The sequence below is a fragment of the Eptesicus fuscus genome, chromosome 11 (assembly GCF_027574615.1).
Source record: "Eptesicus fuscus isolate TK198812 chromosome 11, DD_ASM_mEF_20220401, whole genome shotgun sequence".
Lineage (NCBI taxonomy): Eukaryota > Metazoa > Chordata > Mammalia > Chiroptera > Vespertilionidae > Eptesicus > Eptesicus fuscus.
Genome location: NC_072483.1, coordinates 7880600 through 7904914, shown reverse-complemented (window position 1 = coordinate 7904914; position 24315 = coordinate 7880600). Strand labels below are relative to the sequence as shown.

At 62.4% G+C, this 24315-nt stretch overlaps 1 protein-coding gene across 1 annotated transcript in view; it reads left to right on the top strand.

Moving 5' to 3' along the window:
* The first annotated feature begins 4385 nt into the window (after positions 1 to 4385).
* The window catches only part of GLI2 (GLI family zinc finger 2), a 32052-nt gene continuing 12122 nt past the window's right edge, over positions 4386 to 24315 (top strand). The window contains exons 1-6 of the mRNA XM_028148099.2: positions 4386 to 4482; positions 7321 to 7506; positions 14415 to 14616; positions 15867 to 16080; positions 17169 to 17291; positions 21270 to 21404. Coding sequence (XP_028003900.2) covers positions 4401 to 4482; positions 7321 to 7506; positions 14415 to 14616; positions 15867 to 16080; positions 17169 to 17291; positions 21270 to 21404 — 942 coding nt within the window. The 5' untranslated portion in view covers positions 4386 to 4400. The remainder of the gene's footprint in view (positions 4483 to 7320; positions 7507 to 14414; positions 14617 to 15866; positions 16081 to 17168; positions 17292 to 21269; positions 21405 to 24315) is intronic.

Sequence of the window (24315 nt, the reverse complement as noted above, 5' to 3'; positions counted from 1 at the left end):
TTCCCCAGCGGACGTCTTTCCTGGTGCGGTCCCTGGCACGGCCCTCAGCTCAGCCTGCCCGGGACTCTAAGTGAGGCCGTGCATGGGACCGAGCGCCCAAGAAAAGGACGCCCCGGCCTCTGAAGGACCTGCTTTGTAGGTTGGCAGTTTTGGGGTGATTTCAGAGCTGCTGGGAGGCCCCCTGAGCCCCCAAATGCATTAGTAATGCTGGAATTCTGCCTTGGAAATGGAGGCCTTTGGCTTTAATGGGTCTATCAAAAGGGCGTCTCTCGGAACATTGGTGCCCCTGGATCCTCATCGTCATTCACAGCAGAGCGGGAGGAGGTCCAAGTCCCTCCTGAGGGCGGGATTGGACGGTGCGTGGCGATGGGTGGAGAGGGGGTGAAGACAAAGAGGGGCTGACACACGGGGGGAGCTCCCCGTTCTCAGGTGCTGCCCTCCCCGATGCTCCCCGAGCCCCGCTCACAGAGAACCGTCACCAGGGGCGCCCGTTTCTCTGCACAGGCTCGGCCCAGACCCTCCTGGATTGGTTGTGGCTCCGCTGCCTGCTATCTGAGGGGCCTGAGGCCATGGCCCAGCCTTTCTGGCTGTGTGTCCAGGTGTAAAATGACGTGACGCTCCTACTTTGTGAATTTTTTATTTGGATTAGAAGGAAACGCATGCATGTGGCCCGTGGTGCCAGCAGCCAGGCAGCCTCCCTGGAGGAGATTCCAGGTCAGGGCACAGCTACGTGGTGCTGTGCTGAGGGGCCATCTCGGGAGGCTTCCTGGAGGAGGTGTCTAGAGGGCACCTGTGGCCGGGATGGCAGATGGGCCTGCTGTCTTGGGTACTGAGCAGCCAGGGCAGTAGATGCGCCACACCCCCAGTTGACTTGTGGCAGAGCAGGGAAGGGAGTCGCTGCTTGTTAACCCCCAGCAAGTGCCCAGCACTGGTGAGAGGCCAGAGAGGGGCGGTGTCCTGGCCGCGGCCACGCGCTCAGTGGGAAGGGTCAGGCCTGGCGAGGAAGCCAGTGCTCGGGGAGAGGCGGCGGTGTCCTGGCCCGGGTTCCCTCGAGCTCCCTCCCATCCTCCGCAGTCCAGTCCCGCTGGGCACCGCAGGGGAGCATGCCCTCGGCCTCCGCAGGGGCACTGCGCCCAGGTCCGCCCCGCCCCGCCCCAGCGCCAGCAGCCTCCCGGCACTGGGAAGGGCAAGGGTCGTCCCGTGCGCCTTCCGTCCACCCTGTGAGCTGGCCTGTCTCACCCCGTCCCCTGTCTCGCCTGTCCCGGGTACAGCAGTGGCCCCTCCGAGCTTCCTGCCTGTCACAGGGACAGGGAGGCCTCGTGTGTTCCCTGGTGAGGCGGGGTGGCCCCGGGGACGAGGGCAGCACCTCCTGGGAATGAGGCCCACGGGGGTGGGATCCTGGCTTGCGTCTCTCTGGCCGCACCACGTGGAGGGGTGACTTCCCTCTCTGCACCCTGAGAGCTCCTGGTTGGTGTCCCCCGATGGCCAGGCAGCTCTGCTTCCTCGTGGGCTGCTGTTCAAGGTCATCGCCACTGAGACCTCCCCGCTGAGCCTGGGCCTGGGACCGGAGGAGGGGTCCCAAAGCCACGAGCTCCCCGCTTCCTTGGTGCGGCATGTGCTGGGAAGGGGGTAGAATTCACTCTCCCCGAGGGTGGCACTGAGCGTGGAGACAGACGTCCCAGTGGCTCTCTGCGGGGAAGTAGGCCCCACCTGCCACCTTTGAGCCCACCTTCTGCAGCCGGACTGGGCTGCCCCCCTCCCCCCCAGGGAGGCCCCACCCAACCCAGCCTCCTACTTGGGAGTCGCCCACCTGGCCGTGGAAGGGGGTCAGCTCACAGACACCCAGGCTCACTGCCCTGGGCCTGAACATGGCCCTTTAACTCCCCGTGAAACCACGGCTTGTCTCGTGGGCCTCAGCTGTGGTCAGTGGGCTCCGCAGGGCAACCCAGTGCCAGAGGCCTGGGCAGGCCCCCTAGGACCACAGGCTGTGGTGACACAGCCCCGACCAGCGTCCTGGGGGCCCCGGAACCTGCCCTGCCCCGAGTGTCTGGGGAAGGAGCAAAGGGTCTGAGAATGGGGAGCACCTCCACTCTTCCCAGGCCAGCTGGGCCCCTGCCTTTTGCCCTCAGCCTTCCAGAACGTTCACCCTCCCACCCCAGGTCTGTCCCAAGAGTCACCTATAGGCATCCTCCCTGCCCCGCAGGTGACGGTCTCCTGAGTCTTGTCTTCACACCTGTCCTGTGGTGGGAATGTTAGGTTCCGTTTCCCCCTAGACACACGGCAGCCCCGCCCAACGCCATCTCCTGAGCCCCTCGCACTTAGCCATCTCCTGAGCCCCTCGCGGTAGACTGGCCTCGGAGGCGGCCTGTGAAAGGAGCAGCTCGAGGTTTATCCCCAAGGCTTCCTTCCACCACGCTCAGAACTCGGCACGCACACGTGCAGCCCTCACTGGTTTCAAGAATGCCTCTGCAGGATGCCTGCCCCCTGCCAGGTGCAGCATCAGAGGTACCCGGGACAGTCCTGCTCCCAGGCAGGACTGGAAGGTGGGCCCGCCCCCCAGGACCGGAGCGGTACACCCGGTGGTGGCGGGGGGGGCAGCAGGGAGAAGGAAGCAGAGCCGGTGCCCAGGAAGGTGTTTCAGGGAGGGCGGATCCCTGACCTGGGCTTACAGGGAGGACAAAGAATTAGCCCAGCGAGGTTTAGGGCGCAGGAAGGCATCTGCGGCCAAGACGTGCGGCAGCATGGACTTGGCCTGGGAGTTCCTTGGATCCGCACGTCATTGCAGTCGCCTCCGCGAAAGCTAGAAAATAAGGTTGCAGAATGCTTACATCCAGGCCGGGGAGCAGCCTCGGGTAGCTTGTTAGCCCAGCTGTTCAGCCATCAGCAGGTCAGCTGTTTGCTCCCGGTTGGCATTGTGCTGTAAGCGCAGTTGCATGCACTATTGAACATGCTCTGTGATCGGCTCTGCTCCAGCCAGCAGACCTTCTTCCCTCTGAAGTAACCAGTTCTAATGGTGCCAGCTTTGTGCATCCAACATCAACCCCATGTGAAGACTGCGGGGCCCCTTGGCATCTCCAGGCTTTTCCCTCAAAGCGCGGTGCTGATGCTGTAACAGCAGGCTGACAGCTGCGTCGCCATTTTGGGGACTTTCATCCTCCTGGCAATCTTATGAAATAGATACTGTTTTATCCCCATTTTACAGATGAGGAAACTGAGGCTTGGGGAGGTTAAAGTAATTGCTCAGTTTGAGCTGTTAAAGGCTGAGATTCTAACCCAGGTTTGTGTGATTCTAACACATTCTTTTCTTGGCGCTCTGCCAAGTCATAGACCCTATTTTCTGAAAACATTTGAAAACTGAATTTTGGTGAATTTCATTCCCAAGTGACTTGGTTGTGAGTTTTCTTTCATGGGCACGTTTGGGAGGAGGTGACCTCTCCACACCCCCGCGGCTCACAGGCTGACAGCTGCCTACGGGCCCTGGCGAGCAGGTCTTGTGTGAAGTCCCGTCCCCACGTTGAGCAGAGCTGGCACCTCCTCGAGGGCCGGCCTCGGGACGCAGAAATGGGTGGTGGCCGTGCCAGCCCGGACCAGACGGACCAAGGCAGGCCACGGTCAGCAGGACATCTGAGAAGGGAGGCTTCGTAGCACTGGAAGGAATTCCGTCTGAGGGAAGCTGGAATGATATGCCAGACTTAATCACAGCTCCATTCCAAAGCTCCTCTTGGATCTCGACCTTTTCCTTCGCAGCGGCTCCCGGCCGAGCCCTTCACCCAGGGACTGCCCAGCTGAGGCCAAACTTCTCCTTTGGGGCATCTCCGGTTCCTCCTTTTCTCATGTCTGTTAGGGACATGAGCGCTTTGCCTCTTCCTCCAGCGTTAGAATCTCCATGTTCTGTTTTCACACATTTGCAGAATGCACACATTCATTCCTTCAACAAAGACTGGCCTGTTACCGCTGTGTATGCAGCCGGAGCGCACTGGGAAGCAATGGCGACACCTTGCCCAGGTGTGCGACCTGCTGAGCCTGTGGCCCAGCACACCCAGCCATGTGTGCGAGCATTCCCCCCCACGGGGTGGCGGGCAGCCTCGCCGCACGCAGGCGCGCCCCTGCACTCAGGGGCTGGGCTGGGGGAGAGTTCGGGCTCCTGAAGGGCGACCGCGACGCTGGCACACCGAATGACAAGTGCGGGTGCCCCTGGGCCCTCTGCGTGCGGGGGCCCCCCCGCACGTCCTCCTCAGCAGGCCACGCCTCCTCAGAAAGCCCCTCTTTCTCTCCGCAGGCCGCCTGCCCTGAGTGGCAGCCCCGTCATCTCCGACATCTCACTGATCCGGCTTTCCCCCCACCCCGCCGGTCCCGGGGAGTCCCCGTTCAACGCTCCCCACCCGTACGTGAGCCCCCACATGGAGCATTACCTCCGCGCCGTGCACAGCAGCCCCACGCTCCCCACCATCTCTGCAGCCAGGGGCCTCAGCCCCGCGGACGGTGAGTAACGCCCTGTGGTGTCAGGTGGGGCCTGGACTTACCGGGTCACCTCCTAAATCTGTAAATGCCTAATCACTCGTGCACTGGAGACTAATGTGATGCTGCATGTCCCCTGTAGTTGGAATAAAAAGAAAAGTTTAAAAAAATAAGCAACCAGGTGAACCTTCTCAAACCTGCCCACTGAAACCGTCCCCGGCCCAACGTCACTGCCGGGGAAGTGCCGAAGGAGAGGCCATGGCTGCGTGCACTGTGCCCGCGGGCAGAGGCCCGGCCCACGGCCCACGCATCCCTTGTCCCGCTGCACCTCCCCAGCTCCCGGGTGTGGCCATGAGGGAAGCGGAGCTCCAGGCCCAAGTGTCCCGGTGAGAATTCAGCCTCCACAGGTCCAGGAGGGCCCTGCGGCACCGCTCCCCCTGTTCACTGAAGAGAAACCGGACCGGGCAAAGGGTTGCAGCCACGGGCCCTGAACCGCCGCTCAGGGTCAGAACCCAGCCCTGCGCTCTGCGTGGTCCCGGCTGGCCTTGGCCGAGCTGAGGTGTGTGAAGGGGTGTGTGCTGCGTCCGCCTCCCCTCGTGGGCAGCGGGCGGCGCCCCGCCTCTCCTGATGCCCGTGCCAGGCGGCTGGAGCACGAGGGTGCAGGCCCTGAAGTTCGAATGTGGTGTCGTCGGCTGCGTGGTGCCCCCAGGGGAGAAGTCCCGGTCTCATCCTGAACCCGAGAGCACGGCCGGGCTTGGGAAAGGGCCTTTGTGGATGTGGGTCCCTTGGAAATTTTGAGATGAGGAGATCATCCGGGCTGTCCACTCAGGCCTTAAATCCAAGGACAAGTGTCCTTATAAGACACAGATGAGAAGACAACACAAAGATGGGAGTGATGTTGCACGAACCAAGGAAGCCCGCACCCCCAGAAGCTGGAAGCAGCAGGAGCGATTCTGCCCTACAGCCTCGAGGGCGGGTGCTGCCGCCCCTGGTGTGGGCTGCTGGCCTCCAGGCCTCGAGGGAGGAACACTTGTGCTAGCAGCAGTTACACCACGGCTGCGCTCACCTGTCACAGCTCCTGGGAGCGAGTGCACACTCATTTGGGGGTGGGGGCTAGGGGAGCGGGGGGTGTCTAGAGGAGGGCCAGGAGCCGAGCACGCTCTGGAGACGTATGGGCCAGGGACAGCCGTGTGGCCCATGAAGAGCCAGGTGGCGAGACGGGCTGCCCTCGAAGGAGACGTGAGTTGACCGAGCTCTGGCTTCACACCTGATTTTGATGTAAACTTTGAGGTGGCTCCTACCACACCCGCTTACCCGCTCCCACACCCATGAGAGCCGATGGTCAGCAGAGAGGCTGTGGCTGCTTTGCATGACCCTGCCCCCTCTGGCGGACCAGACACCCTGAGGCCGCCCTGGCCCTGGCCCCGCCCCCAGGAGACTGAGGAGCCTGTCAGGCTCCCCCGGCAGCATCAGCCCAGCACCTGCTGGCAGGAGGCAGCATCTGCCAGACAGCGTGTGCCCGAGGGTGAATGTGCACCTGGGGGAGACTTCAGGGAGGAGGGGGTAGGCGAGGAGGGGGACGAGGGCGTTTTCTTCATGGACGGACGGACGACAGGCAGAGGCCTTACAGCGCTGGGGCTGGAGGCCAGGCTCTCTCTAGAGGACGCAGAGGAGATGGGGAGGAGGAGGGAGAGGAGGAGAAGGAGATGGGGGAGGAGGGACGAGAGGAGGAAGAGCAGGTGGAGGAGTGGGGAGGAGGAGGAAGAGATGAGGGAGCGGGGAGAAGGTGGGAGAAGGAGGAGGAGGGGGGAAGGAGATGGGGGAAGGGAGGAGGAGAAGGAGGAAGAGGAAGAGGAAGAAGGGATGGGGGTGCAGGGGGAGGAGGAAGCCTCTTCTGCTGCCGGCTTCTCTCTCCAGCCACAGGAGGTCTCCCGTGGTATTTGCAGGAAGGATGGCAGGGCGTGGGCGCAGTGGTTGGGAACTTGAGCTCTAGATCCAGCCGCCTGCCGTGTGACCTTGGGCAGGACCCCTGGCCCTCTAAGTGCTAAGGGAGTAAAGGCGACCCTGCCTGCGGTGTGACCGCCTCCCTCTCGCCGCGCCTGCACAGACCCGAGCGCTCCGCACAGCCTTGAGCTGCTGTCATTAGTAAGACCTGGAGTGGTGGCATTATCGCCCCAGCTCTGCAGACCTGGTACAAGCCAGGATTCGCCCTGGGTATGTGTGGTTTCCAAGCCCCCCATCCTTTCCCTGGCGCCACAGCACTGAGGGCCCAGGCCCTCTCCATCCCACCCCACCCTCCGGCCCTGAGAACTGACGTGTGCCCGCCCTGTGTCTGCTAAGGCCCGGGCAGGGCTGAGTAAGGGCGGAGGTGGACAGCCGCCCGACAAGGCGCTGGTGGCCTGCGGCAGGCGAGGGGCTCTATCTAGCCAGGCCTGGCCAGCTCTGGGCTGCGCTCTCACCTGGAATGCGCAGTGGCACTGCCAGGCAGCCCACCATCTGCTGCCCTGGCACCTTCGTCTGTATCTTTCCTCTGAAGCCTCGCTGCAGCCTGGGCCCTGTGGACCTGCGCTGTGGGCTTCTGCGGGGCTCGGAGGGGAAGGGGAGGGTGGGGTATGGCTGTGGTGAAGTGGAGGAATGCAGAGCTGAGGCCGCGCTGGCCTCCCCTCCCCATCGGCAGAAACATGCCCACCCACTTGGCCTGCTCAGTGCGGACAGGGGCCGGGGGAGGGCACACAGGGGCTCAGAGGACAAGGGCTGGACTGCAGGACACGGAGGGGAACTCCTCAGGCCAGGTGGTCGTTCTTTTTCCTTTTTTGCCAGATTCTGACGGCTTTTTTCTTCCTCCCTCCCCTCTGCCCACAGTGGTCCATGAGCACCTTAAGGAGAGGGGGCTGTTTGGCCTCCCCCCGGCAGGCACCAACCCCTCAGACTATTACCACCAGGTGGCCCTCATGGCGGGCCACCCCACGTCATACGGGGACCTGCTCCTGCAGACGGGGGGCGCCACTGGCACCCCCCATCTCCACGACTACCTCAATCCAGTGGACGGTGAGTGCTGGGCCCGGTGGTGGCAGGGAGCAGGATGGGATGGGCTGACGGTGCCCCCAGGGGCTGAGGCAGGTGCTTGCTGCTCCTTTGGGGGTAAGGAGCCCTGAGGACGGGTCTGGATTTACCCCAACCCCGGCCACCCCTGTGTCCACAGGGGCCAAGCCTGAGCCACACGCACAAATGCTCAGTGAATGTCTCCGGGATCGCAGACGCTGCAGGGGACAAAACACACACCTCTGCCTTCGGGGACGGGGCGGGCGGGAGGGGGGGCGGGCAAAGCCGGGAGGGGGTGACCGTGTGCAGTGCAGATGTAACTTTAAACCGAGAAACCTTCACGGGGAGGGTGATATTTGAACAAAGAATTGAAAAAGGGAGCCGTGCGGAAATGTGCGGACGAGTGAGGCAGCGGGTGAACGGCAGGTGCAGGGCCTGAGGCAGCGGGCCTGCTGAGCTCACGAGGCGGCCCAGGGCCCGTGCGCCCGGCACCCGTGAGCCGGGCAGCGGTGGGGTGCCTCGTTCTAGGGCTGCCTCTGAGGCTGCTCGGGGCTTGGTAAGACGTTGGCTTTCGTGGGGAGAGGGAGGGGCCCTCGGAGAGGGTTGGACAGAGGAGTAACGAGGTCCGACGTGTTTTTAAAAGGAACCCCACTCTGACTGCTGCTCTGAGGATAGCTGTAGGAGGCACGTGGAAAGCTGTCGGTTAGGACAGGGGAAAGGCGGTCATGTATCGGATAGATTTAAGGGGAGCCGGAAGTTCGTTGCCAGGTCGGATGTGGAGTTAGGGAGGGAAGGACAGCCCTGGGACTTGGCCCGCGCAGTTCCATCCGTGAGCTGGGGCATAGCCGCCCCTCACTCCTAAGGCCTGGCTGCGGCGCACCCCCTCCAGGAAGCCTGCAGACGCGCTCCTGCCCCCGCTGGCTTCCTCTCTCTGCCGCTCAGTGCGCACTCGCAGGAGCCACCAGGGCGGTTCCTGAGCCCCTGAGCCTTCTTGTCCCCAAAGGGAGTGCGGGCAGAGCACTGCAGCCCCCTCATTTATTGTCCACGTCGCCCTCGATACTCCCTGAGGGACGTGACAGGAAGTTGCTCCCTGGGTCTGCCCCCCCACCCCCGCGCCCCATCCCCACGCCTCCCGCAGGGTGGTGTTTATCCAGCACTAGGCACACGGTGTGGAGTGTGAAGCCCCGCCTGCTGGCCCCATGCACGCTCGCCACACGCTCCCTTCTCTCCTCCCGCCATCCCTCTGGTGCTCCCATGGGAGCCGGAGGGGGACAGCAGGGGGTAAGGTTGTGCACACGTGACCTGTCGAAGCTAGAAACCAGACAACCACATACAGTGCATAAAACTGGACAGCGTGTCCCAACAGCCGTGTCCTACTGTCAGGTGACCCCAAACCGGTCCCACCTCGCAGGGCCTCCGTGTGGATGGGCTGGGCCAGCTGGACAGTGGGCGGGCACAGAGAACTGCGGCCGCAGGGTCAGGTGGAGCAGGTGTCCCACAGGCCAGGCGAGGCGCGAGCACCTGCTGTGAGGGGACTTGCCTCTGTCCTGGGCCCTCGCGCACGTTCTCCCGCGTGCCGCCCCCCAACCACCTGCTAAGGCTGGAAGCACTACCCCTACTTAAAATGACCCACGGGTTCCCAGCACCAAGTGACCTGCCCAGGTGGCGAGTCAGGGTTCCAAGCCCCGATCTGTCTGTTGGCTTTTCCTGGGCCCGCCACCTCCAGGAAGCCGGCATCTGACCAGCCGGCGAGCCATGGCCTCAGGGAGGGCCCCTGGACCAGCTGTGATCCAGCTCAGCCCAGAGCAGCTGGGCCCACACCAGGGTGCCTGTCAGGGTGGCGTGAGCAGTGAGCTGAGGGCACACCTAGACCAGCGCCTGCCTGTGGTGGGACCAGGAAGGTCTGGACGGTGACACCCGGCCCTGCGTGCTATGTGACCTGAATGAGATCTTGTGTGTGAACCTGTCTCAGTGCCTGGCATTTAGCATGTGCTCAGCTAACGCTAGTGTAAATGTCTTCCACCAGTACCTTTTTCTGTCTTTCACGTGGGGAAAGATGAGGCTGGAGGGGAAGGCCACTGGAACCACGTCACAATTTGAATTGCACCCGAGGGTGATGAGGAGCCCAGGGTGTGACTGCCGAATGACCATGGGGATAAGTGAGCAACGAGAGGCGGGCATGAGCCGGAGCCGAGAGGCAGTCTGGAAGGAGGGCACACACCCTCCCGCCACCCACTGCATCTAGACTCCCCCGGACAACTCCCCGCTCCTGCCTGCAGGGCCCTCCTACAGGCCGGCCTGGTTCAATCCTGCCCCGTGTCCTAGCACCCAGGCCAGTCGGCACATCTGTGTCTCTGTCTGTGTCTCCATCGAGCCTAAAATAACCTCATTTATACAGGCATACATCCTCCGCAGGGGAACGCATGGCGGGGCGGAGGGGAGGCGGGAGGTGGACGCCCCTCCCAGGGAGGCCAGGCTGGGGCAGGAAAGGGTACCTCCCTGCCAGCCCTGCCCCTAGCTGGGAGCTCTGGCCTCCTGGGGTTGACGAAGGCTCGCTGCCTCTGGTTCTTAAAGAATCTGACTTGTAGCCCGGAGAGCATGGAGGGTGGGGGGCGTTGGAAGGCAGTAGATAGCCAGTCAGGGGCCACGGTTATCCTCTGCCGAGGGTTCTCTGGAGCGCGGGTTCTCTGGCCGTCATCAGCGCCCTAAAGTGGAATTTCCTCAGTGGTCTGTTGAAGATCGGTGATTTACCAGCGGCTCAGCCGCCGCCGCGCGCTCCCTCCACTCCCACCGCATTGGGAAGATGGAAATGTTTCCGATTGAAATGTTGTCTGTTTACAGCCCATATTTCCTCCAGGCTGTATATTTTATTGTCATATTGACACTAATTTGACTCGGATGTCACTGCCGTTCTGACGCCCGTTCTTTATGCTGCTTGTGGGTCCGGGGGGGTTTTCAGAAACCAATTACATTGATCACACCGCAGAGAGGCGGGAGGAGCTGCTGGAGGGACAGCCAGCGGCCCGAGGCAGGCAGTTCTGGCCAGCTGCCGACGCGGAGAGGCCTGGCCGAGGTCCTGGGGCAGGCTGCTGCGCTCAGGCAGTGCGGCAGGCGGGCCACCTGCTCAGCCTGCCCAACAGCCCTGAGAGACAAGCCTTACGCAGTCACTTCACAGGTGAGGAAGCCGAGCTGGAGCCCTGCATCGCAGAACCAGGACACATCGCCCCAGCCCTGGGCTCCGAAGCCCAGGCTCCCTCTTCACCCCATCAGGGCGGTGAGGGGCTGCGGGCAGCTCAGTGGGCAGGGCCAGGTCCTCGGCTGGATGTCCTTAGAGCCTCTCCTCAGTGAGTCCAGAAAAGGTCTGGGTGAGAGCGGGGCGGGCAGGAGGCCTCCCCCACACCGAGGACTCGAGGCCCAGGAGCTTGCCACAGGGGTGCATCCCGCTGTCCCCAGGGAGGGTGTGTCCCAGCCCGGTGCTGACGACAGTAGCATCTGGAGCAAAAATGGCTCCAGGGTCCTTCAGAGCCAGGTTCCCTGCATCCCTCTGGCCGCCCTCAGCCCAGGTTCCTGGGTCCAGAGGCGGTCCACCCAGAGCTATGGATACACTGGTCAGCAGCCCACAGCCACCCAGAGGGAGGTGCTGTTGGCCTGTCTTACCGGTGGGGGCAGCTCACAGAGTTTCAGTGACTCACCCAAAGCCACCCAGTTCAGAGCTACCGGCCAGATGGGAACCTGGGTCGGCCTGGGTGCAGGGCTTGCTCCCACATCTCCTGCCCTTCCCGGCCTCCCCGGGGGACGCAGCCACCCCGAGCATGGGATTACCTGGGCTAACCCAGCACAGGTGGCACCTCACGAATCCTGCTGGCGGGGAGCCGCCACTCCCTTCTCGCACCTGGAAGGTGCGTCCAGGAGCAAGGCCGGGGTCCTCCGTGCTTGCAGAGCCCGCGGCCTCCAGCGGTGCCTGGCATACTGTCAACACTGCGCAGGGGTCTGCTGGTGCGGAACAAACACACGGGTGAGCAGAAGAAAGAACTCGTGGTGAGGCAGGGTCTGGACGTGAGCGGCGGCGGGCATGGGCGGCGGCGGGCCGGCCTGGGGAGGGCAGGCTGTGGCTGGTCGCCCGGAGGCCGCGGACATCAGGACGGGCACATCCACAGAGGAGCGGAGGCGGCGGCTCCGCCAATCCTGGTCGTAAATCACAGGAGAAGCCCCGGGAAGTGAGCGCAGGCTTTCCTTGCTGTTTAGTAATTTATCAAGGGAAGAGGCGCATTAATAAACACATTTCCCTGGAGGGTGGGATAACGGAGATGAATATTACTGTCAGGTTTGGCCTGTTTCCTCTTGTTAAGGGCACAAGAGAGGGTGGGAATCCAAATATTGGCAAAACCTTTTTGTGAAATTATATCACCAAGATGCGTGTATTTCTGCTTTACATGATGTGCCGTCTCCCCACACACATCTCCCGGTTGGCCAGCAGCTCCTAACGCTTTTGTTCCTACTCTGAGTTCCCTTTAAAGTGCGGGCTGGCGCGGTGTGGCTCGGTGAATAAGAACGGAGAGGCTGGAGGACGCCCGGATGGGCGGGTGAGCGAGTGCGTAGTGACGCTGTGCTGCGGCGGCCCCGCCATCTTTTCGGGACGAGCTGTCCTTTGCCCCAGGCCTCACTCTGGGCCCCCTGCCCACCTGTCCTCCTGGCCCCTGAAGGAGTGGAATCGACTCACAGCCCCCCTGCAGACGTGCTGCTGGGTTCTAGGCACTGCCCTTCCTCCTCTCCATGTGTTCTCACGACACCCTGCCGGCCAAGCACACCGCCCCATGAGCAGACGGGCAAAGAGAGGCTCGTGGCGGCTAAGTAGCATGCGCCAAGGCAGCCGGAAGCATCGGGTTCGTGTGGCCGGCTGGCACAGGCGGTGGGCCCCACATGGTGTGTGTGTCCACCCCACCCCGCCAGGAGCACCCTCCCATGATCCTCACCTCCCACCCGAGCAGAAGCTGTGAGGTGGTGGTTTGGGTGGCCATCCACCTGCCTTCCCGTCTGTTTCTCTGCCAAAGGCTCCCAGGGACGAACGTCTTGTCATTTGCACAGGAGGCTGAGAATAGCCCCTTCCTTACAGGGTGCCTGTGAAGAGTGAACCACCGAACACTCAAAGTGTGTGCAGGGTGTGCTCCTGTCCCGTCTTAGCATCCCCCGGGGGGCCTGGAGTGTCTCTCCCGGGAGAGACATGCATAACTGCAGGGAGGGAGGAGGACCTGCCCCTGCGGGGGCTCCCTGCCCCCGGGGCTCCCTGCCCCCGGGGCTCTCCGGCCCTGGCTCCAGGCAGCTCCTCCTGCAGCCCCACCCCAGGCGGGGCCCTGGGTCTCCTCTGGACAACACAGCGACCTAGCAATGGTCGGACATCACCGGACAGGTCTGCACACACCACAGTTCCCACCCTGTCCAGACTCCCCGAGCCCAGTGTCCTCCTTGGGAAGGGGTCCGCAGTCGGACGTCCAGGGCTGTGGTGAGGGGATGAAGGAGGCGTGAGGAGTGCCCGGCACTCAGCAGGCGCATGTCAATCCTCTGGCTGCTGTGCCCTGCTTGGATACCTGTGTGGGACGGCCTCTCCCTGTGCCCTGCTGGCCCCTGCCCACCCATCCTCCATCAGTGGCCCTGGGTTGGAGGGGTGGCCTGTAAACAACCCCAGTGGGTGCTTGAACACACCCTGTGCTGTGCCTCCTGCGGCCTGGCCCTTCCATGCTGTGCTCCCCACAGCCTGGCCCTTCCATGCTGTGCTCCCCACGGCCTGGCCTGGCCCTTCCATGCTGTGCTCCCTGCGGCCTGGCCCTTCCATGCTGTGCTCCCCACGGCCTGGCCTGGCCCTTCCATGCTGTGCTCCCTGCGGCCTGGCCCTTCCATGCTGTGCTCCCCACGGCCTGGCCCTTCCATGCTGTGCTCCCTGCGGCCTGGCCCTTCCATGCTGTGCTCCCCACGGCCTGGCCCTTCCATGCTGTGCTCCCCATGGCCTGGCCCTTCCATGCTGTGCTCCCCACGGCCTGGCCTGGCCCTTCCATGCTGTGCTCCCTGCAGCCTGGCCTGGCCCTTCCATGCTGTGCTCGTGGTGCCTGCTCAGACCGGCTCAGACCACATAGGACCTGTCCCCCAGGGACATACCAGGCTACCCTGGCCACAGAGTCCCCCAGTGGAGTTTCTACAATGAAAAAGCCAGTGACTGCCACACACAGTGCGGAGCAATCTCACAAACTAACGCTGGCTGAAGGAGCTGGGTCTAATAGTATTTACAATTTCATTTACATGAGTAGGCAAATACTCAAAAACAGGAACACTGAGCTGCCCTTTGGAGGTCAGGCTAGCTTGGGGCAGGTCTGGACAGGCGGGGGGCTTCTAGGCACTGACCAGGCCCTGTTTTTTGGTGTGTGTTTTTTAATCCTCCTCACCAGAGAACATGCTTAGAGAGAGAAACATGGATGCGAAAGAGAAACATCAATATGTTGCCTTCCATACATGCCCCAACTAGGGATTGAACTTGCAACCCAGGTATGTGCCCTGACTGAGAATCGAACCGGCAACCATTTGGTGCTGGCCTCGGGGGTGGCTCATGTACCCGTGCGCTTTGCTGTCCTGCGTCAGGCACTGGTGGGTCCAGCTGGTCCCTGTATCCTGAACAGGAAGGGCACTGACGTTATTCAGAGCTCGGATTCACGCAAGCATCTAACCTGTGCTTCTTAAGTCCTTACCACACCACGTGTGGATCAGTCCATTTTATAGATGAGCAGACTGAGGCTGAAAATGGCTACAGCCCTGGCCCAAGAGGCCACAGCTGGGGAATGGCAGAGCTGTCCTTCACCTGCAGTCCACCTGCCCCCTCTCCCCACAAACACGTTTTGCTGATGTGCCTTGGGTTGGCTGTCCCACAGTGTCGCGTTTCTCCAGCCCACGGGTGACGCCCCGCCTGAGCCGCAAGCGGGCGCTGTCCATCTCCCCGCTGTCGGATGCCAGCCTGGACCTGCAGCGGATGATCCGGACCTCCCCCAACTCGCTGGTGGCCTACATCAACAACTCACGCAGCAGCTCGGCCGCCAGCGGCTCCTACGGGCACCTGTCGGCGGGCACCCTCAGGTGAGCCCCGCCTGCAAGCAGAGGCTGAGAGTGGGGAGCCGGACTGGGGACCAAGTAGGGAGGGTCCGCGCTTTCACCCGAGAAGAAAGACAGGACTTCATGCCCCAAACACCATTTCTGGCGGGCCTGTCATGAGAGATTCGGTCCGAAGTCAAAGGTGACTTTCCTAGTATCGAAGGGAGTGCCGTGGAGCAGCCAGGTCCCTGACCCGCTTGGGGGCACGCAAGGGTGAGTGACACTGACCTGGGCCATGCGAGTCTCTGGCTGGCAGCAGGCTCCCACGTGGCCACCGCATGGCACACCCCAACCTCGTCAACGCCACTAGCCCAGCCCCCGTTTGAGGACTCAGACCCGCCCACTCGGCTGACACCATGTGCTTCCCTTGAGCATCCCGAGAGAGGCCAGAGGTGTTAGGAACGCTGGGAGAGCTCGGCCCAAGGACCCAGAAATGGACATGGTAACAAACGTATCCGTTACCTTTCGCCGCATAATAAATGACTCCTCTGCTCGGCGGTTTAAAACAGCAGGCATTACCGCCTCGGAGGTCAGGGTGGGAGGCGGGCTCAGCTCCGGCCCGTGAAGCTGCCAGCCGTGGCTGCAGTCACCTGAGGGCGATGGGCCTGGGCTCCGTTTCCAGGAGGCCCTCACCATAGCTGTCCAGGGCCGCTCAGGACACGGCCGCCGACCCCCACCCTCCGTCGGAGTGGGATCTGAGGGAGCGGCGGGGGCGGGGGAGCCACAGCGTCCTTCATGCTCCGCCCGGGCCTTCTTCCTTCAGTGAGCTCTTCTGAAAGAGGCTGGTGCGCGGGGCAGCGTAGACCCATGTGCAGAAGGAGGGGAAGGAGAGGGGGATGTGCCCGGAGGGCGCAGGGCTCGCTTCCTGGACGAGGGCATTAGAACGGGCTTCGGGGGCCAAGTGGGGCTCGTAGGGAGCAGGGGGGCGCTTTGCATGCCAGAGCCGCGAAGGGCCAGGGTGGGGTGGGACGGAATCTGGGGCCAACCTGCCAGGGTGAAGGCTGCACCTGGGGCAGGGTCTGGAGGCGAGGCATGACAGGCGAGGCCTGTGATGGCAGCAGTGGAGAGCCACTGCCGGTTCTTGAGTGAGGCAGAGCCGTGGTGACGGTGAGGTTAGCACTTGCCCATCCGATCCCTGGGCAAGGCCTTCTCTGCCCGGGAAGTGTCGGCCTAGCAGAGCCCGGGTCTCCCCTCCCTCTCCTCCGCTCCACCACCTCATCTGCTCTTCTCTGCAGCCCAGCCTTCACCTTCCCCCATCCCATCAACCCCGTGGCCTACCAGCAGATCCTGAGCCAGCAGAGGGGCCTGGGCTCGGCCTTCGGACACACACCACCCCTGATCCAGCCCTCCCCCACCTTCCTGGCCCAGCAGCCCATAGCCCTCACCTCCATCAACACCACGCCCACCCAGCTCAGCAGCAGCAGCAACTGTCTGAACGACGCCAGCCAGGTAGGCGAGTGCGGGGCGCGGGGCGGGCCAACAGATGCTGACTCCACGAGGGCTGGTGGTCCTCATCTCACACCGACAACGTGCGGGCGGACTCGGGGTGCAGGTCTCTCTAGGGGTGCCTTCTGTGAAGAGGCCACATGATGGAAAGGCCTTGGCTGGATGAGGCTGGGTGGGAGGCCTGGGCGGGGTCCTGACACCGCTCCCACTCCTGTGGGCAGCGCCCAGCCTCAGTTCTGATGCCGCCTGCGCAGTAAACAGGTGAGTAGACGAAGAAACCTAGAATTCACAGTCGGCACAGTGTAGGTGCTCCCCGCCCAGAGTATGAAATGGATTAATGAATAACAATTAATATCGTGCAGCTTAGTTTTAGAGCATGGATTCACCAAAGACAGGTGTACAGCATAGTGGTTCGGTAATCATCTATATATATAAAAGCCTAAGCGACCAAATGACTGAACTACCGGTCAACTGGTCGCTATGATGTGTACTGACCACCAGGGGGCAGACGCTCAATGCAGGAGCTGCCCCCTGGTGGTCAGTGCACTCCCACAGCCAACCTCCTGCGGCCGGCCAACCTCCCCCGGTCCCTCCCCGTGGCTGGCTGGCCCCGATAGCTACTGGGCAAAATGGCCCCCATCAGCCCCAATCGCCCGCCAGGCCGAGGGACCCCACCCGTGCACAAATTCGTGCACCGGGCCCCTAGTATACTTTATAAAGCGTTCCCCGATATTCCCAGCACCCACCTGGCGCCATACAGAGTTATTACAATGTTACTGACTGTATTCCCTATGCTGTACAGTACATCCCCATGAGTCTCTGCTTCTCCCTCCCTTCCCTTTTCACCCAGTCCTCCGAGCCCCCTTCCAGAGAGAGACCTCTGTTCCGCTGCCGCGGACGTGGCGCGAGCTGCTGGCAGGCCGTCCGGGCTCTCTCCTGGCCGTGCCCCTGGCTGGGGACTAGGCTGGAAGGACTCAGTTTCTCCCACTCCACACACAAGGGTTGGCCCAGATAGGCTGTGTGGGGAGGGTCCGGAGGTTTGGGGTGTCCTCCCTGCCCCCAGTGACAGGCTCTCCCCTGCACCCCTTCAGAGCAAGCAGAACAGCGAGTCGGCCGTGAGCAGCACCGTCGACCCCATCGTCATTCATAAGCGCAGCAAGGTCAAGACGGAAGCCGAGGGCCTGCGGCCAGCCTCCCCGGTGACCCTGACGCAGGTAACCTGCCCGCCACCCTCCCGTCTCCAGGCTGGGCCAGGCCCGGTCCGCGGGGCCAGCGCCGTGGGACTGAGCCCCTGCTGGTGAAGGATGACAGGTGGCTGCCTGCATGAACCAATGAGCAAATGGCTGAACCCGGGGGGGCGGGCGGGCGGTCCTGAGCTCGGGGAGGACCAGAGCTGTGTCCCCAGCACCCTGCACCTTACATGCTCGTCAGACACGCGCTGAATTGCCCGGCGGGAGTGGCTCGGTTGGTTGAGCGTCATCCCATGCACCGAAAGGTTGCCGGTTCGATTCCCCGTCAGGGCACATACCTGGTTTGAGTCCCCGTCAGGGCACAAACATTTCAGGTTTGATCCCCGGTTGAGGCCAGTACAGGAGGCAACCAGTGTTTCTCTCTCTTTCTCTCTCTCCCTTCCTTTCTCTAACATGGCCTCAGAATGAGTGAATGGATGATCTGGGGCTGCAGCTGTCTCGCCCCCACCACACCCCTCACCCTCATGCAGTACCAGCCCGAGGTGCTCACTTCCCCTGATGGCTCAGGCTCCTGCCCAGCGCCTCCCTCTCCCTGGAGCCCTGCCCCCTTCGCTGCCACTTCAGCCTTTCCTGACCCTCCTGCCTGCACCGGGAGCTGTGGGGAGGGGCCCTCTCAGGGAAGGCTCTGGCTTGGTTCCAGGCCATCAGGGTGTACACCGGGCCCGGTGTAAACGTGAAAATCATAGTTTCCAAGGACTCCGTGCACATTTGAGGGAATGAGTGTGTGGTGAAGGGGAAGGAACGGGAAGGAGAGGGACGGAGCGACCCACAGCCAGGGTGGCCTGTGCGGGCTGAGACCCTGTGCAGGTCCCTCGGGAGACCCTGCCTCCTAGTCCCACATCCGAGAGGACAGGCAGACAGTCCAGCTCTTGCAGCAGAGGCGGTGGGGGAAGGGCTGGGGTGAGCGCTGACCGCACAGAGGAGCCTCCCGCCCGTCTCTCACGGTGGCCTGGCCTCCATCCGTTACTACCCTGTCACAGCTCTGACGCCGGCGATGCTCAGGCCTCCTGTCCCTGTCTCCCTGCCTCTGTCACACCATCCTTTATCAGACTGCAGCCATCGGGCATGCTCTGGGCACTTAATTTTTATGAAATATTGGGTTCTGTTATTGTCAGGCAGACAGAGGGGCTGATGACAAATTCTTCTCCCCTCGCTGACGCCAGCGCCTCTTAGTGTGATGCGTGGCTTCCAGGGGGCGGCCCTCATCGGGCGGTGGGAATGGATGAGGGCGGCGCACGTCCTGGGGAGAGCAGCACGCGGGAGCAGCGAGGACGGGTGGAGGCCACACTGAGCCCAGGGAGCCCCCCTCTGCCCCCTCCAGCCCAGGGCCCCACAAGCCCTCTTGCCTGCCCAGCTGGGCTCCTCGTTTGTGTCAGGAGGAGGAGAGCCATTCATCATGAGGGGGTTGTCACCGTGTCACTCTGTCTTGATTCCGTGACCGGATTCCTGCAAGGTGGGTGGGCATGCTCTCCCTCAGCACAAAACGCAGCCCAGCCTCCCTCCCGGCCTGCCTTAAACGTGTGGGCTAGGAAGACGCCCAGCGCGCCTGGGGGGCCCGGGGGCACGCCGTCCCGCCAACCCCGTCCCCACACGCGTGTCTGTCGGCAATCTCCTCTTCGAATCAGCAGAGCATGAAGTCCGGGTCCAGGTCCTGCGAGGGCGGAGCGGGCACCAGGAGGCCCCGCGGCCCCTCCTAAGGAGTCGGGCAGGGCGTTCTGGGCCTTCTGTAAGGTGACCCGGAGCTGCCGGGGACTTCTGGCACCGCCTCGTCTCCTTTTCACAGCGCCTGCATGTTCATCCAGCCTCCCGGTGACCCACGGGAGGGCAGCCGGGAGGGCGGGTCCCCCGGCCGCAGGGGCCGGGGTGCTGGTGTCACCCCAGCCACAGAGCCGTGTGACGAGTGAGGCTGCGTGTCTGGAGTCTGTGGGGCTCTGACTGGGGAGAGGCTCCCCCTCAGCCTGAGCTATAAATGTCTGCACAGAGGCGGCTGTGAAAGACAGGACACCTGTGCCAGTGGCAGGTGGTCTGCATGAAGCAGGTCATCCTGCCGTCGGCTCTTTGCCTGGCATTGCTCTGAGCCTGGCTGGCGGGCCAGTGGGACATCGGGAGTCAGCGGAGCAGGGGAGCCCTTGATGTCCTCGTGGGCCTTCCTCCGGCCCAGGCTCCGGTGCCTCCCTTCCACCGGCTCCTGTTCCCCCCCCAGCCTGTCCCCGGGCCCTGCTGGGAGGCTGCCCTGGCCAGTGTGTGTCTGCATTAGCTGAGGCGCAGTGTGTGTGTCTGCATTAGCTGAGGCGCAGAGTGTGTGTCTGCATTAGCTGAGGCGCAGAGTGTGTGTCTGCATTAGCTGAGGCACAGAGTGTGTGTCTGCATTAGCTGAGGCGCGGAGTGTGTCTGCATTAGCTGAGGCGCGGTGTGTGTCTGCATTAGCTGAGGCGCGGAGTGTGTCTGCATTAGCTGAGGCGCGGAGTGTGTCTGCATTAGCTGAGGCGCAGAGTGTGTCTGCATTAGCTGAGGCGCGGAGTGTGTCTGCATTAGCTGAGGCGCTGAGTGTGTGTCTGCATTAGCTGAGGCGCGGAGTGTGTCTGCATTAGCTGAGGCGCGGAGTGTGTCTGCATTAGCTGAGGCGCGGAGTGTGTCTGCATTAGCTGAGGCGCGGAGTGTGTCTGCATTAGCTGAGGCACAGAGTGTGTGTCTGCATTAGCTGAGGCGCGGAGTGTGTTTGCATTAGCTGAGGCGCAGTGTGTGTCTGCATTAGCTGCGGCGCAGAGTGTGTCTGCATTAGCTGAGGCGCAGAGTGTGTCTGCATTAGCTGAGGCGCAGAGTGTGTCTGCATTAGCTGAGGCGCGGAGTGTGTCTGCATTAGCTGAGGCGCTGAGTGTGTTTGCATTAGCTGAGGCGCAGTGTGTGTCTGCATTAGCTGAGGCGCAGAGTGTGTCTGCATTAGCTGAGGTGCAGAGTGTGTGTCTGCATTAGCTGAGGCGCAGAGTGTGTCTGCATTAGCTGAGGCGCAGAGTGTGTCTGCATTAGCTGAGGCTCAGAGTGTGTGTCTGCATTAGCTGAGGCACGGAGTGTGTCTGCATTAGCTGAGGCTCAGAGTGTGTGTCTGCATTAGCTGAGGTGCGGTGGCGCTGATTTGTGCTCAGTCTATAGCTGGTTTTGGAGTAAAAAGTGTCCTCTTTGAATTTAAGCACCTGTGACTGGGTGGAGCCTGTCTCGGGGCCTTTCCTTTGCCACCATGAAATGGGCACGCTGGGCTCCATGCTGGGGGCGCTGGAGTCCAAGGCCAGGCCTCCACACTCGCCGTGTGTCTGGGAGGGCGAGGAGCCTCCGAGCCTCCTTCTGGCTGCAGCGCAGGAAGAAAGCCCCACCGCAGGCTGTCCCACGGAGCCTGCTGCCGGGAGGACGTGCCGAGCATGTTCACCCAGCCGCGCTGTCCTGGGTTCGAATCCAGGTGTGCTGGGTGCCTGGGAGGAGAGGACGGTACAAAAGTGAGAGGTCTGGAGGGCCAGGCCAGATGCCTGTTCGGGTTCTCTTGCCTCCATGGAGAGCAGACCCTGGGACTAAAACGCCCCACCCCACAGCCTGTGGGTCCTCGCAGGGGAAACCACGCCAAACAGCAAAGCCACCGCCTGCTCGCTGCTGCTCTCCTCGCCATGTCAGTTGGCTCAGGATGTAGCGAGACGCCTTGGTGATGACACATTGGCATCGGAGAGGAGGAGGGGGCCCAGGACGCTGTGTGATGGGAGAGGGATGGGCAGGAGCCAGCTGAGGAGGGGCTGGGGAAGCCGATGCGTGTGCGTGCCTGTGTGCATACCTGTGTGCGTGCCTGTGTGCGTGCACCTGCACAGCCCGGGGCCTTGGCACACTGTGCAGAGCTCACAGCAGCCTCGGGCGCGGCTGGGTGCCGGACGAGGCTCAGTGGTGTGCTCTGTTCCTCCCTAGGAGCAGCTGGCCGACCTCAAGGAAGACCTGGACAGGGACGACTGCAAGCAGGAGGCGGAGGTGGTCATCTACGAGACCAACTGCCACTGGGAGGACTGCACCAAGGAGTACGACACGCAGGAGCAGCTGGTGCATGTAAGCCTCCCAGCCCCGCAGCCGCCCGGCAGGGGCAGGGCCCGGCCCAGGGAGCCTGCAGCCTCCCAGGCCCCGGACAGAGAAGGGGCTGGAGGAGGAGGCTCCCAGGGGTGCCGTGTCCTCTGCAAGTGGGCAGCGTGATGATTCATCCAGGCCCTGGGTCTAAAAGGGGGCTTACAGATACATACGCAGCACAAGAGGTTAGAAGAAAAACAGGCAAAGGGGGCAATTAAGGGGAAATGAGCAATAAAGGGAAGTCAGGAGTCCAGTTAGTATGCAAAGCCAAGTCCTCCGAGCTGCAGTTCACACGTAAACCCTCTTTCTGAGGTTCCTAGCAACCAGTGCAAAGAGGGAAATAGGTTAGCTGAACCGCCATCGTGCGCAGAGTAAGAGCAAACCTGGCCTGAAACCCGAAGGAAGTTTCTCCCGAGGAGGAGGAATTGGCGACTTCCTCTTGGAGGCGTTCACAGCAGCCGCACAGGTGCCGGTGGCTGTTTCCGCCGGTCAGAGGGCCTGCGTGCACGTGCCCGGTACTGGCAGGTCAGGAGCCCCGAGAAGACCAGGCAGCGGGTGCGCCCTCAGGGTGCGCCCTCGCCTTGGTCCCCCCCACAAACTCTCCGATAGCGGCACCTGCTGTGGCGGCCGCGGGGCAGTTTGTCCAGTGGGAGGAGCAGGCGTGGGCTCAGCATGGAGGCATAAGGCTTCAAACCACAGCCAGCGAGTCTAAACAGGTGAGAACAGGCGACAACCTCCGTGAGCCGCAGTGTTCCTCCTGTGGAGGGTGAATCCTACTCCACAGGGATGTGGAGATTGAATAGGACCCCGGCGTAACCACTTAGCAGCGAGCGCAGCCGATGCCTGGTCGCCCCTCTGCCTGCGGCTCCCTGTCCTCATGCCAGCCCCGAGGCCTCGCCTCTGTCCAGAAGAGAACTTAAATTCAAGAACAAGCCCCCCCACCCGGTCCCAGCACACGCTCCTTGTGGATGAGGGTCTGTAAGGACGAGCCCCACACTAAACAGCGCAACGGTGAGGGGGCTGCACACGCACATGCACCCCGTGCCCGCACTGCTCGCACCCGGGAGCCACCCCGAGCGAGCGCCCTTCTCCCCAGCGCTGGGCGCTCAGCGTTTAGAGCACCGCCCACGCCCCCGCTTCCTCCATCTGCCACCGGTGCTCTCAAGTGCTGTAGGTTTCTCTTGTGTTTGGGATTTTCTTCCCACGTTCTCATCCAGGAGGCCAATTTCCTAGCAGACAATCACCGCAGCTGACGGAGAACCCGTGAGGCAGGGTCCGTCTATACTCTGAGCCAAGGAGTCCGAGATGGAGAAGGGACCCGGGAGCTGAGTTATGGGGCAGATCAGATTCGATCAGAGGAAGAAGGGGCGGCGTCTGGGCCTGGCAGAGGCCGGGCAGAGTGAGACCAGGGTGACAAGATGCGCTCAGTAATGAGTGCGTGGGCCCCAAGGAGCAGGGAGGCATTCCTCAAACGAAGCAGAGGGCTCCCGCGGCAGGCTCCCGCCTGTGCCAGGGCTGTCCCCGCGGCTGCAGGTGAGCGCCTCCGCCTGCCCCGGAAGAGCCAGCCCCTGGGAGAGGGGAGCCGGCGCCTCACCAGCTCTGTCTCTGCCTCCCGGGAAGATGGATGGCGGCAGGCACACAGGCGAGCTGAGCCCTCAGTCGATTATGAACAATTTGTTGCTAAGTAAACCAATAAGAAAAATGAAAGGCATTGTCAGGGCACATTCCCATCATTGGAAAGGCTTTAAAACGGGCAGTGAGGCGAATAGAGAAGGTTCCCCTGAAGCTCAAGGTGCTGCAGATCTTACTTGCAGCGATGCTGGCGTTTGCGTGCCCGCCAGTCGGGCCTGTCACTCAGGCACGAGGCCTCGGTGTCCAGCTCAATCAGCCTCGCGGGGTTCAAAGATCCACGGCATCATCGCCAGGAGGAGACCACAGGCCACGCCACTGCCCGCGTGTCACTTATACTATGTAGGAGCACGTGTAAGGGACAGTGAGAGGAAACAGGTGACATTTGTTTTAATGATATACTTTATTTAACCCAGTATATCGAAGAGATTATCACTTCAACATGTAATCAATCTAAAACAAAATATTGGAACATTTGACATTGGGACTTTTTCATTCTGTGTTTGACACAGGTGTGGTTACACTTACAGCCCGTCCCATTGGGAGCAGCCAATTTCAGGGGCTCCGAGCACCAGTGGGGAGTGACTGGCGCACTGGACAGTGTGGGTCTAGAGGCTGAGGGGGGGATGAGAGCGAGCGGGAGCTGAGAACGAGAGAAGAGAGGGGCTGGGGCTGGAGAAAAGGGACTCCAGGACCTGATACTCCACACTCCTCCCCCTCTCGCCGTGCCCCCAGCCCCCCCATTGGGGAGGCAGGCCCAGCCTGACAGGCATACACGGGGACAGGCCTGGAGGCGAGGGCGAGGAAGGGAGGATGGGACCTGCGCTGCCTGGCCTTTAGGGAGAAGCCCCAGTGGGAGGGAGCAGGGTCCTGTGCACCACTGTGTGAGCCTCCAGCACCACCTGTTCCCACCCCAGGTAGATACACACCCCAAAATGGGGACATGAGAGTCCCGGGGGCACCACCCACATGTCCGCACCGTCCAAGCTCAGGGAGTGGGTGATACGCCTGCTTCAGGGAGGACTGCAGCTCAGGGCAGTGGGTGATCCGCCTCCTTCAGGGAGGACGGCAGCCCACGGCTAAAAATCAAAGCAAGTGACAAACCCCAGGGTGTGCCCAGGCCCGCGTGCTGTTAGCGGAAACAGACAGCCTCCGGGCCCGTGATCCTCGTACAGCAGAAACCACTCTGGGCGCCATACAGATGGTGAGGCCAGGTGTGGGCGCAGGGCCCGGGAGGCAGGAACGTTAGCCCCTGTTCCTGCCAGGC